This window comes from Nannobrachium achirus (assembly GCF_963921795.1).
Source record: "Nannobrachium achirus genome assembly, chromosome: 4".
Taxonomy (NCBI): Eukaryota; Metazoa; Chordata; class Actinopteri; order Myctophiformes; family Myctophidae; genus Nannobrachium; species Nannobrachium achirus.
The window spans coordinates 10,819,581-10,832,336 of record NC_137813.1 but is presented as its reverse complement, the minus strand read 5'-3'; the positions used below and the strand labels follow the sequence as shown (position 1 = coordinate 10,832,336).

Below are 12,756 nucleotides of genomic sequence, written 5' to 3'. Positions count from 1 at the left end.
CATTCACCCATTCACGCACACATTCATACACCGGTGGCGGAGGAAACCATGCAAGGCACCAACCTACTCACCGGGAGCAATTAGGGGTTCAGAGTCTTGCCCAAGGACTCTTCGACATTAACTCAGGGGGAGCCCGGATTCGAACTGGGAACCCTTCGGTAACCCTTCATGCTCTAATAACGGTTTCTCTACCCCTGAGCTATGCCGCCCCATCATGGGAGAACATTACAATACGAATGTGCATGTCTGAGAGAGAGAGAGAGAGAGAGAGAGAGAGAGAGAGAGAGAGAGAGAGAGAGAGAGAGAGAGAGAGAGAGAGGGAGAGAGAGAGAGAGAGGTGATGGAGGTAGACTCCCCTGACTATAAAAGCAGGGATTTCAGAGCGCAGGCGGAGGAGTAATGACACAGACATTTAAATCCTGATAATCCTGTATTCTCCAACAAAGCGTTCGGTTCGACACAAAGGTCCCGGAGATTTAACGGCAGACGACTTTAAAAAAAAGAATCTCTTTCTTTAAGGTCACGCATCCGTTTAGAACACCTTGTTACTGACATGACAACGCAGCGATCAAAACCAGCACAGCAGCGTTGCAGTTATAGGCCTGTCACAAGTATTACATAATCATCTAATCGCAATTATTTTACATAATCTTAAAGGACAACTTTGTTTTTTTACAACAAGGGTTCTTTTAGATTGTAGTTAGAGAAAGTTTACTGCTTTCTATATTGTTTTAGCGATTTTAGTATTTTGATTTCAATGGGTGGGGGCATGTGTACAAGTGGCTAAATATGTGTTTTTAGACACAATAAGCCGGCAATTTCTTTGTTACTATTTACACCAGCCCCCATAAGTCACATCTGCCTGTGAAAGATTGCGGTGCATCTTGGGAATGAGTTTATTGTGTCTAAAAAGACATATTTAGCCACTTGCATGCATGCCCCCAACAACCTGGGGGCATGCATGCAAATCAAAATAATTAAAATCACTAAAACGATAGAAAGAAGTAAATGAAAACATTTTAAAACACTCAACTTTTCTTGACTATCTAAAATATGAACCCTTGTTGTAAAAAAAATATATTATTCTCAAACATTTTCCAAAATAGTGGAAATAGCTGATCTACAAGCTCACAAAGTGGCGCGATGCGTGAGCTTGTAGATCAGCTATTTCCACTATCAATGTTCTTTTCTAAGTATAAATTTGTCAAATATGCTAGTAATTTCTTTGTATATTTAGGTTATGTGTCATATCTGCCATGTGCAAAATTCAAAGCCTACAAGCCAAACAGAAAAGTAATTGTCAATGACAAAAACAGAATTAAATCGTTAATCGTAATTATCTGAGTGACAATTAACCGTCATGTAAAATGTCATCATCGTGACAGCCCTATAGTTGCAGTGTGATTGGTGGTGCTTGCGTAGCTCGACAACAGCACCCACCCAGAGGATGAGGAGTAGGGGGGGGGCTGGGATGGGTGGGGAATTAAGAGCCAGATGTCACTCTGATGTGACTGTCACTGTGGTGACGTCACCTGCATGTGGCTTTGGAGTTCATGCCAGGTGACTGGGATCAACTACAGCAGGGGTGGAGCGACTCTGGTAATGGAGAGTGGGCCACTACTGTATGTTTCCACACACCACTCCAGAGGGACACATTGCATATCGATGGCAAAAACGCAAAATCTCCCATCTGAAAAAATCACTTTGTTGGGAAAATGAAAAAGAAAATGTGTGTTCAACAACAAAACCTCCCATCTATACTATTTCTTGGTAAAAACCTCCTATCTGCAGTCGCCAACATGCAGATAGGAGGTTTTTACTTTTTTTGTTTTTGTTAAATAACACTTTTTACAGCACTTAATTGAGATCAAGACATTCTACAGGTCTGTTACAAGTATTACCATTAACACTCTTTTTTTTAATCAAAAGTTTCACCACCTGACACCAATCATTAGCAATCAACAAGGCAATGCAGATAGGATGTCATGTTCTAGTCACCTGATTTTTTTGGCAAAATGAGGGGCAGAATGATCATGTGCAGCATAACCTGTTGTCCTCATTTCAAGTGAAATCCAAAAATCATGACATTTGCAGATAGGAGGTTTTGCGGTTTGGCCATCGCTGTCGGCCAGAAACCTCTCATCTCTGTATTTTAACTTTTTTCTTTTTTGTAAAATAATGCCCTACTTTGTCATTCTGTCACACAAAAGTAGCAAAAATAGCCGATCTAATGATCTAATTGATCACACTACAGCGTCACACAAAAGCATCAAAAGTACCAGATCCGCCAGCTCGAGGTTGTCGCTTTTGCCGTTTTTTAATTTGAATCCATGCAAAGTGATAGTTTTGGACACAAGAAGAGTTGAAGACAGAGATGAAATGAATAATATTGTATAGCCTGTGCACCCTCCAAAATGATTCCCCACAAGTAATTTGATGAGTTTCTTCAAGTACGTCTTGGAATACTTTGTTTGGTAAGTTGTCCGTGTTATAGTCTAACTTGTAGTGACTGGCGAGCCACTTGATTTGGCATTCAAGGGGAGAGAGGGAACAAGACCGGATGACTCATGGAGCCTAGACCAGATCACACTGGTCAGTTTGGATGGAAAGCCAGCTGCCTGGTGACGTGAGGTCATGCATGCCATGCTGGGGGCATGGGGCACCAGACAACCCACTGACATGAGGTCATACCATGCCATGCTGGGGGCATGGGGCACCAGACAGCCCACTGACATGAGGTCATATACACGCCATGCTGGGGCACCGGTGGCCGCAGGCGCTTTATTCCTGGCAGACATTCTGTGTGCTCCACCAGAGTCCTTGTCTGGTGAAAATGTGGAGTCTGCCACTGAGTGACACTCATTATCTGTCCTTGATTCATCTGCTCTGACATTAATGAAGCCGGCTGAATAGACAACCGAATGGAGTGCAGAAGGTGCACAGGCCTTCCAAACAGTCATTCATATTTATTTTTTTTACTTTTTCTGACGACATTGGTAGAGTGGCAATCAGCATGCAGCCGATGTGTCCAGATTTTTAACCACTTAAACCCCAGCATCCATATTGTGGGGAAGGCTTTCGGCTTCCCACGGCCTTTTGATAGCAGATCAACAAGCATACAATTTGTCGATCGGCTATTTTCAGTGAAAGCTTTCCTCACAGTAACAGAAAAGAGAAAATACACTGGTATAGAGCCCTGTGGTTAACCACTTTCAACATGATGTCGCTATTTTGAGCAGTTTATTATTATTAGATTTTTTTTTTCTAAATATATTGTTGTTGTCGGGTGGAAACCTTGTATCTCCAAAACCGTTGTATTTAACATTTTTAAAACGATTTAAACAGATCTACAATCTTGTGTGCTTGTAGATCGGCTGTTTTCACTAGTCTTGTGCGACAGTCTTTTTATCAAGCAGGGCTTTACTTTATGAAAACAGACAACATACAAATTTGAAACTTGGAGATACAAGGTTTCTGCCCGACAGTGACAATATACGTATATAAAAATGTGAATTGGCTCATTTAGAATGTTCTATTTTTGAAAAGAATAATCTAATTTAAGTTTTTCAAATTGATAATTGATAATTTTTTAGTTGTTGCTCAAAACGTTGCTAATAAGTGGGGCTACGAATTAAACCCAAATGCCTGCTAGCATCAGTTGGTGCTCTATAATTCTCTCTGCTGCCAGAGTCCTGCTTCTGGCCTGGTGAAATGTGGAGGCTGTCAGTGTGTGACACTTATCTGTCCTTGATTCATCTGTCCTGACATAATGAAGAGCGCTGAATAGTCTGAATGGTGCACAGGCCTCCACACGCAGCCAATCATCTCAGGGAGGGTAGAAACCAAACCCATTGGTTTCCTTTATACCATCTCTGAGAGAATGAATAGTACTGTTGCCAAGTAACAGACGCCTCAGGGCGACATTTAGGGCAAGGTCGCACCAATTCTTGACCAATCTGGCCAGTGATATACGTATATCGGACCAGTTACCCATATATGGAGATTCCTGCATGATAGTCAACAATGTGATGTCAGAACTTGCCCATATATGGGCATTACCAAATATGGGCATTCCCAGATATGCCCTTGATATTGATGACATCGGGACAGGGATCTCCATATATGGGCATATAACGGACATGGACGTAATTCATTTTTGTGATCTGGGAAAGCCCATATAAGGGCATGTTCTGACAACACATTGTCGACTATATATGGGCATAAAATATATGGGCATAAAAGGGACATCAAGCCAGAGCGTGATGTCAGAGTGGCAAACCCATTCTGTTAAGAGTGGTTCTCCTGAACAGTGACATCAGAGCGTGATGTCATGCAAGTCACACTTGTACATATCTCTCCGTCCTTTTCCCTTTAACTGTTCTGCTGCCGTTGACAGTCCTCACCGTCATTGAAAGGGTTAATACCATGGCGCCGTTGACGGTGAGGACTGTGAATCTTACTGTATATACAGTAAAGATATCATTACTTACTTAATGTCGCTCCGGTCCCGCCCGCATCGGTAATGTCGGCGATTTGTTTACAACGCACGTTGGGCGTGCACGCGAAGTGAAGCTCCTCAATGTTAAGTCAATGGAGAGGCCCATAAAGAAACTTCATTTAAACAAAATAGCCATTTTGAGACATTTTGCAGCAGATCTAAATGTAAACAAGGCACAAGGCAGGGCGCAGCCATCTTCCTCTTCTTGTCCCACACTGTCATGTGACTAGATGACGTAATCGTTGCCGTCAAGTGATAATCCAAAAAAACAAAAACAACCCCCTTCCAGCCCTTCAAAATAATAGCGGCGGCCTATGGAGGAAACTGCGTGGCACCGAGGCACCAAGCAACCTTCAGATTAAGAGGCACTAATTGTGTTAATGGCCATATATGGAGATCCCTGATGCCGTCAATATTAAGCATATATCTTGGAATGCCCATATATGGACATACCGCGTCAGTCTCATGTGGTCTATGATGTCAGACATCTATGATGTCAGTCTCTCCATATTTGGGAATAGTTTAATTTTGAATTAAAGTCAATGAACACAATTAATTCACAAATACATTTTCTTATATAAATTAACAAAATGCAAGGGGGAAAGAAAGATGGAAAGATGGATGGAATAAAGTCGGACAAGTACTATCGTGTGGTTGCCCTGCAGGCAGGGGCGTCACACCAAATTCTGGGCCCTGGGTACAAGGATTCACTGCGGGCCCCCCATGGATGTTAACTATTGAAAAATAGCAGATATACAAGCTCACAGCGCGGCACCGAGTGCCGCGCTGCGAGCTTGTATATCTGCTATTTTTGAAAAATCGTGAAAATGTGTGCAAGAAACCTATATGTCAAGGACCCCCAAGATGATATGTATGTATTTGGCCACGGACCCCGATCTCAAAATATTTAGTTCCAGGGACCCCCAGAAGCAAAATTTGAGTTAGAAATGTTCACTTAAAAAATACATATATTCAAAGATTTTCACACATTTTCACAACTTTTCAAAAATAGCAGATCTACAAGCTTGCAGCGCGGCACTCGGTGCCGCGCTGTGAGCTTGTATATCTGCTATTTTTCAATAGATAAAGTTATTAGGGCCCCTCCACCTTAACTCAGCCCTAGTAACTCAGTCCCACTTCCCTACCCCTTGTGACGCACCTGCCTGCAGGGGCTACCACAGTAATAATAACTTTGACGTTTAAACACTTGAACCCCATCAACATCCCTAGTCAGGGGGGAAGGTTCACCAAAAATAGCCGATCTACAGTACAAGCTCACAACGCGTCACAACGTGACACGTTGTGAACATAATATATGCTATTTTTGGTGAAGAGAGTTGTCCGTATACGGAAAAAAGTACAGTGCAAATCAGGTCTGTTTTACTAAGCATAGTGAAGTGATATTGATGAATTATGTGGAGGAATAAAAGGCAGATACCGCTCCGCCGGATAGACGCCCGAGGCGAGTGTGAATTTGGGCGAGCGGGCTGGTATTCAGTAAAACTGCCTTGCCTTGCTACTTTGACTAAAGTCTCAGAGAGTGTATAAATGACCCCAGTGGACCCTGTGGGTTAAATTAACAGTGAGGGTTTGACAGTGTAATGCTCCCCTCTAGGATTCTTTGGCCCGGGCTAAAGCAAAGCAAGCCTTTTAACACGTTTAGGAATAGAATTATTTAATGTTTTAACTACTGAAAAATAGCAGATATACAAGTTCACAGCGCGGCACTGAGGCCATGCTGCAAGCTTGTGGATCTGCAATTTTTTTTTAAATCATGCATGAATCTTTTGGCAAATCTTTGAATATATATTTTGAAAAGCGAACATTGGTATCTCAAATATTTGCAGAAATGTTCACATATCAAAAATAGCGGATCTACAGTACAAGCTTGCAGCGTGGCACTCGGTGCTGCACTGTGAGCTTGTATATCTGCTATTTTTTTAATAGTTAAAGCATAAAATAATGGTTTAAGTGGTTCAAATATAAAGTGACACAGATTTGCGTTCAGGTCTAAATTGCTTAAAGGTCCTGAATGCTTATTCTCCCAAAGTTATTCTGATTATGCAGCTTCATGTTGTATTCAGAAGGTGCTGCTTTGAATAACGAGAGAGATCCTGCACTCCCCCAGGGGACGGCAAAAAGAACTATCCTATCAGAACCATTGATCTTCTAATTATCATTATGGTAAGAAGCGCAGAATACGATCAATGGATATGTGATTAGAAAGGGAAAAAAGTGGGGAAAGATAAGTCATGAAATGACTATCTGTGTGTCACCACTGCAGCAATATATCCCTGGCTCCATTGATGTATGAATGCTTTCAATCAACATGAAAGAGAGGGAGAGGGAGAGAGGGAGAGAGGGAGGGAGGGAGGGAGAGGATGGATGGATGGATGGATGGATGGATGGATGGATGGGTGTACAGAGAGTACTAGCTTATGTGTAGTATTAATGTAAATCCATAAGTTAGATGAGAGAGAAGAGAAGTGTTTTAAGTACCAGCTTTTATGCCTTAACTTAAAGACCTGTCCATACTGTCCCCGGCCACCGAACCTTTCGTCGGAGAGTTCCGATTTTCCGACGTGGAGCTTTCCGAAATCTAATTCGGGGTAATGCTTTTCAGAAAAAGCGAGCCGACGAAAAGTTTGGTGGCCGGAGACAGTATGGACAGGCCTTTAAATTAAGTTATAAGAGCTGATACTTAAGACCAGGCCTGGAATTTTGTCATTTTAGGGACAAGGCCACTTGGCCTTTGGTGTTGTCAATGTTTTAAGGCACAAAGGCCAAATGCCAGGGCAGGCTAGGCCATCAAATAAATCAAGATTTTAGTCCATTGATAGAATTTGTTGAATTTAAGTGTCAGGGATGATAACCTAATATGCAGTGAAATAGATAAATGAGGGTATTTACAATCTGATGAATCTATGCTCAGCCCTGTGCCAATCAAGTCACTGGATTTGTTTAAAGATGGGGACTTGGGGGAGTTAAGATTTCAGATTCTCAACAAAAGACACTGGTGTCTACATGACAAGAAAGAGGCACGGGTATCTACTGTCTACATATCGACAAGAAAGAGACAGAGCAGAAAGTGGTACAGTCAGCTGGGGCATTAAGGCCACTGTGGCCTCAGGTCATGCCATTGGTTTGAGGGGCACAAGGCCAAACTGAGGGAGGGGAAACAGTGGCCATGGCCTTCATGGCCTCCATGAAATTCCTGCCCTGCATAATTCATAGGAGGTCCACGACGTGTCAACATGCCAAACTCGTTGATGTCTCTGTGTGCCCGTTGACGCGTTTGACGCGTTGTACAGTAAACTATACTGTACTGTAGCTACTGTACCAGGCTACCACGGTAACGAAAAACACTCCATTTCCCGAAATGCTGCGCGAGATCACGTGACCGGGTCGGGAAGTGCTGTCTCTCTGATAGACATGCATGTTACGCTGCTGCAGAAAAGTGCATTTTTCTCCTAATCTAGCTTTTAAATCACCTTCATGTTCAAAACACGGCCTTTTCTACCGGCCATTACAAAAGCACTGTGGCCCACGATTGTTTAAAAACGGTCCTGACTGAAAGAAAATATTATTGTGATAAACAGGACATACTCAGATTACTTTTTTGCCAGGAGTACCTCAAAGGTACAGGTAGGTAAAATGGCAGGTTGCCATGGGCACCTGCCGATTAAATATTGAATAATCCTGGGCACCCTATGTGTTAAGACAATCAAGATAGAGCCCAGAGAGACAGAGACAGAGACAGAGACAGAGAGATAGAGATAGACAGATAGATTTTGTGGTGTGACACAGTGTTAATGTAAATCCATAAGTTAGATGCCAGAGACCTTTATCCCCTGACTGTAGATGACCTGCATATCAGCTGAATATGCAATACTGTGTTATTAATGTGGCTGCTAAAGGTGAGGGCTGATGGGACTGACAATATGTTCATAAATCTATCTACAATATTATGTACAGTACAGTATAGGCCAAGCAGTTGTCAGAGTCCTCCGTGCCAAGGATCCTCAAATTGATATGTATTTGGCTACGGAATGTTTTGTGCCTGGGCTGGGAGCGCCAGAAGAGAAGGGCTGTATTTTGATTGTCTTATAAGTACCAGCTCTTTTGCCTTAACGTAAAGGCCTGTCCATACTAGGGCTGGGGCAGTATGGATTTTTAGTTGCGGTAATAAGTCACCGTTTACTGGGTTAGGGTCAGGCGGTATCTCAATAATAGTCTTTTAAAGACAAAGAGACGGCTGCACACACTGTAGCCAAAGTGCCAATATTTATTTTAGGACACAGTATAGGGAAACCAACGTTTCGGCAGAAAACTGCCTTCTTCAGGGTATAGAGTATCGCGGTATCTCCCCAAAATTTGAATGGGAAAATTTATACATTTAAAAAAATAATAATAATAATAATTGAGGTTATGAACTCGGCACGCGCCACACGGTATGCATTACACAACCGCGGTATGGCTTTATTGCAGTCATTGCACCCAGCCCTCGTCCATACTGTCTCCAACCACAGCCCTAGTCCATACTGTCTCCAACCACTAACTTTTCTTCGGAAAGGTCCGGTTAAACTACAAAATTACGTCACTCACATCTTCTGAAAAGCATTACCCCGAATTAGAGTTCGGAAAACTGCACGTCGGAAAGTCAGGACTCTCCTATGAAAAGTTCGGTTGTCGGAGACAGTATGGACAGGCCTTCAAGTTAAGGCATAAGAGCTGGTACAATCAAAATACAGCCCAAAAGAAGTGTTAAAAGAAATGTTTTCAAAATTGTTCACATATAGCAGACGAAATTATGACATCACTGTGATGTCAGGGGAACACACACACACACACACACACACACACACACACACACACACACACACACACACACACACACACACACACACACAGAATCCCTTTTATGCCCATAATCTGGAGATCACTAATGTCTTCAATATTAAGCCCATGTCTGTGAATGCCAATATACAGTACATCAATCTCCATATATGGGTATCAGGGATCTCCATATTTGGGTAACTGGTCCGATATAGATATTATTAATAATGAATTCCGTCCTGTGCTAATTCCGTCCTGCGTGAGGGCGAGGGCTTACTGGTATTATGCAACACATCATGCTTCATCTCTCTCTCAGCTAAGGGGTCCTTGGCCTGAAAAACATTGAAGACCCTTGTCTTAGGGTTTAGTGAGCGCACTAGCTTTACTGACGCAGGTTGGGGTGGGACACAATGAGCGCTTCATCGTCATCCGTTAGGATGAATAATCACGTGCAGGTGACTCACAAGCATTTCAATTAATCCCGCCGCCACACGCGTGCTGACACTCTTAACACCATTTTTTGTCGCTCATCTGTTATGCGTGGCTCTACGCGCGCGCGCCGTGCGCTGGGGCCCAACTCTCTGCCTGGCTTTGATTATTGGATGATAAATAGTGTGATTTTGACACTCTCATTAGGCGGAGCCTTTGATCTCTGTATTCTCCTGTGAGCAGCCCTGTAGGGAAGAATAGCAGCTGTATTTTAGGATAGATTTATGCATGGTGCCAGGGGTGGAAGAGGTGCTCAGATATTTTACTTACAGGGATGGTGCACCCAAAGAATTACTTTCTATCGTCAGCCCAGTGTTTCTCAAACTTTCAGATTTCAAGTTCTTCCCTTAAAGGGCAAGTCCACCTCTGGGACAACCAGATCTTATTTTATTGTTGTTTGGGACAAGATCCCGAGTGATTTTTTGTGTTCAATCTGTGTTTTGAGATATTTTAGTATTTCAGCATAAATGATGATGCATTTTTCATCATATGAGTCATCATGCTGCATCATTGGTTGTCCCAGAGGTGAACTTGCCCTTTAACTCTGACAGAGTACAAATGGTACCAAATGGACCCGTTAGGGTTCATTTCGTACCACCTGTACACTGTCAGAGTTACAGACTTGTAAAGGAACCGACAGAGTCCCTGGAATCCACTTTTAGAACTGCTGGATTAGCCTACTCACCCTACTCACCCCATGATGACTTCATTGAATTCATGCATGGATATTTTTTAGTTTTTGTCGCATTCCCAAGCCAATAATGTGATGATCAGCAGTGGTTCCCTATGGAGACACAAAGAGCCTGCTTTGTTCCCTATGGAGACACAAAGAGCCTGCTTTGTTCCCCATGGAGACACAGAGTCTCCTCAAATTATTGGCTTAGGAACATGACAAAAACAAAAGAATATCCATGAATTCAAGTCTCCATGGGGTGATAGGAGAAAAAAAATAAAGTCATTTTGGGAGTGAACTATCCCTTTAAGTAAAAGTATCAATAGCCTACTGCACAGTAGAAATACTCTGTATAGGCCTACTAAGTACTGCAAGTAAAAGTACTCATGTAGAGAGAGAGAGAGAGAGAGAGAGAGAGAGAGAGAGAGAGAGAGAGAGAGAGAGAGAGAGAGAGAGAGAGAGAGAGAGAGAGAGAGAGAGTCCGTCGCTGTCCACTCCGTGTGGTGCTGAAATGCGTTTGGCTGCTTTTCCCCCAACAAGTGCATGCAGGCTGCTTATTGCAGGTCTATGGTGGTGATCGTGGTGGCATTGGGTTGGGTTGAGAACTGCTCTGAACATCCACCACTGCATGGGCACCAACGTAGATCGGTGCATCATGTGCTCTATTACAACAGTGGTTCTAAAAACGGGGTCAGGGGTACCCCCGTGGGGGTCTCTAATTGGGTCCCCATCAAAATGAGGAGCAGTTCAAAACGCCCATCAAAATGAGGAACAGTTAAAAACATGCCCTATTTTATTTTTTCGGCTTTAGGCTTTTTTTTAAATTAACCGATCTACAAGCAGCTTGCAGAGCAGTTATTTTACAATTATTTTGACAAATCGTGCCAATTTAGTTAATAATATTAACTATTACAATCACTTGAACCCCTTCATCCGTATTTTATATGTTGGCTTAAAAAACAATAGCAGATATACAAGCTCACTCACTTCATGCTGCACTGCAAGTTTGTATGTGCATTTATTTATTTAATTTTTTTTTACATTTTTGAACAATCTTGAAAGTGTTGAATCATTTAGAATAGTTAATTTTATTTATTTATTTATTTTTCAACACAGATCTTGTTTTAGATGGGGGTCCCTGGCAGACAATATTTTTAGGATGGGGTCTGCGGCTAAATAGCCAATAAATGGGGGTCCTTGACTTGAACATTTAAGAAACACTGCTGTATCTTGCAGCTGTTATTTTCTACATCTGGACATCTTAAGCCTACATGTGTGGTGCCATCAATCCTCTCACCTCCAAGCTCTCCAGCCGTCCCTTCAGGGTCTGCATGGTCTTGCCCAACTGGTCCACGGTCTCCCCGGGGTCCCGGGGCAGGTCTCCCATGGTGTTCTTGCCGTACTCCTTCCTCCTGGAGGATCCCTGCCCCCCGCCGCCCCGACCCCTGCCTCCCCCACCTCCACCCCCCGCAGAGGGGCTCTCCTCCGCCGCCGCCTCGCAGCGCGCCAGCTTGGAGTTGAGCTCCTTGATGGTGCCCTGCTGGCTGACGATGGTCTCCTTCTGCTGGAGGATGGTCTCCCGGAGCTGCATGACGGTGTTGCGGAGCTCGTCCTCCGCGGGGCCGGTGCTCTGCAGCCGGTTGTTCCCGACCCCGTACCCGCAGCCGGGCAGCTCCGCCCCGGGCGGGATGGCGTTGCACACGAAGCGGCTGCCCGGGGCGTCCCGCGCCGGACGCGCGGAGTGGCTGAGCGCCGTGCGCTCTGCGCCCAGCACGGAGAAGACCCAGAATAAGAGAACCAGCATTCTGACCTGGAAATAATGCACCGTGTATTCCAAAGATATAGACTTGTTTTATAAAGGTTAATCTATCTATCTATCTATCTATCTATCTATATGAATAAATAGGCTATTGGCCAAATTGAAGCAATTTAGCCTGTCGCTTTAATCAGGTGGTTGGGAGGCATCTTTCTGGACTCGACGCCAGAGGAGTCGCATTTATTTATAACAAAGTTTAACCAAAAAACAAAACAAAAGGAGTGTCAGAAAATAACGTTAAATCCCGATGACGCCACAACAACAGCAACAACCCAAATCATCAGCCAACATCGCGGTCTCTCGTCCGTCCACAGTACAGAAAAGTCCTTTATAATAATGACAATAATACACTCCGAATGGGAAGACAAAGTCAAAGAAACTCAAAGAGTCTGACGCGCCTGTAACTCCTTTCTTTGTCAGTTGGAGAGAGAGGATGCCAAGAAA

At 43.4% G+C, this 12,756-nt stretch overlaps 1 protein-coding gene across 1 annotated transcript in view; it reads right to left on the bottom strand.

The window, feature by feature from the left end:
• The window catches only part of nptx2a (neuronal pentraxin 2a), a gene marked incomplete at both ends in the record, with an annotated part of 78,138 nt that extends 65,838 nt beyond the window's left edge, over positions 1 to 12,300 (bottom strand). The window contains one exon of the mRNA XM_080723025.1: positions 11,794 to 12,300. Coding sequence (XP_080579151.1) covers positions 11,794 to 12,300 — 507 coding nt within the window. The remainder of the gene's footprint in view (positions 1 to 11,793) is intronic.
• Positions 12,301 to 12,756: the final 456 nt, after the last annotated feature.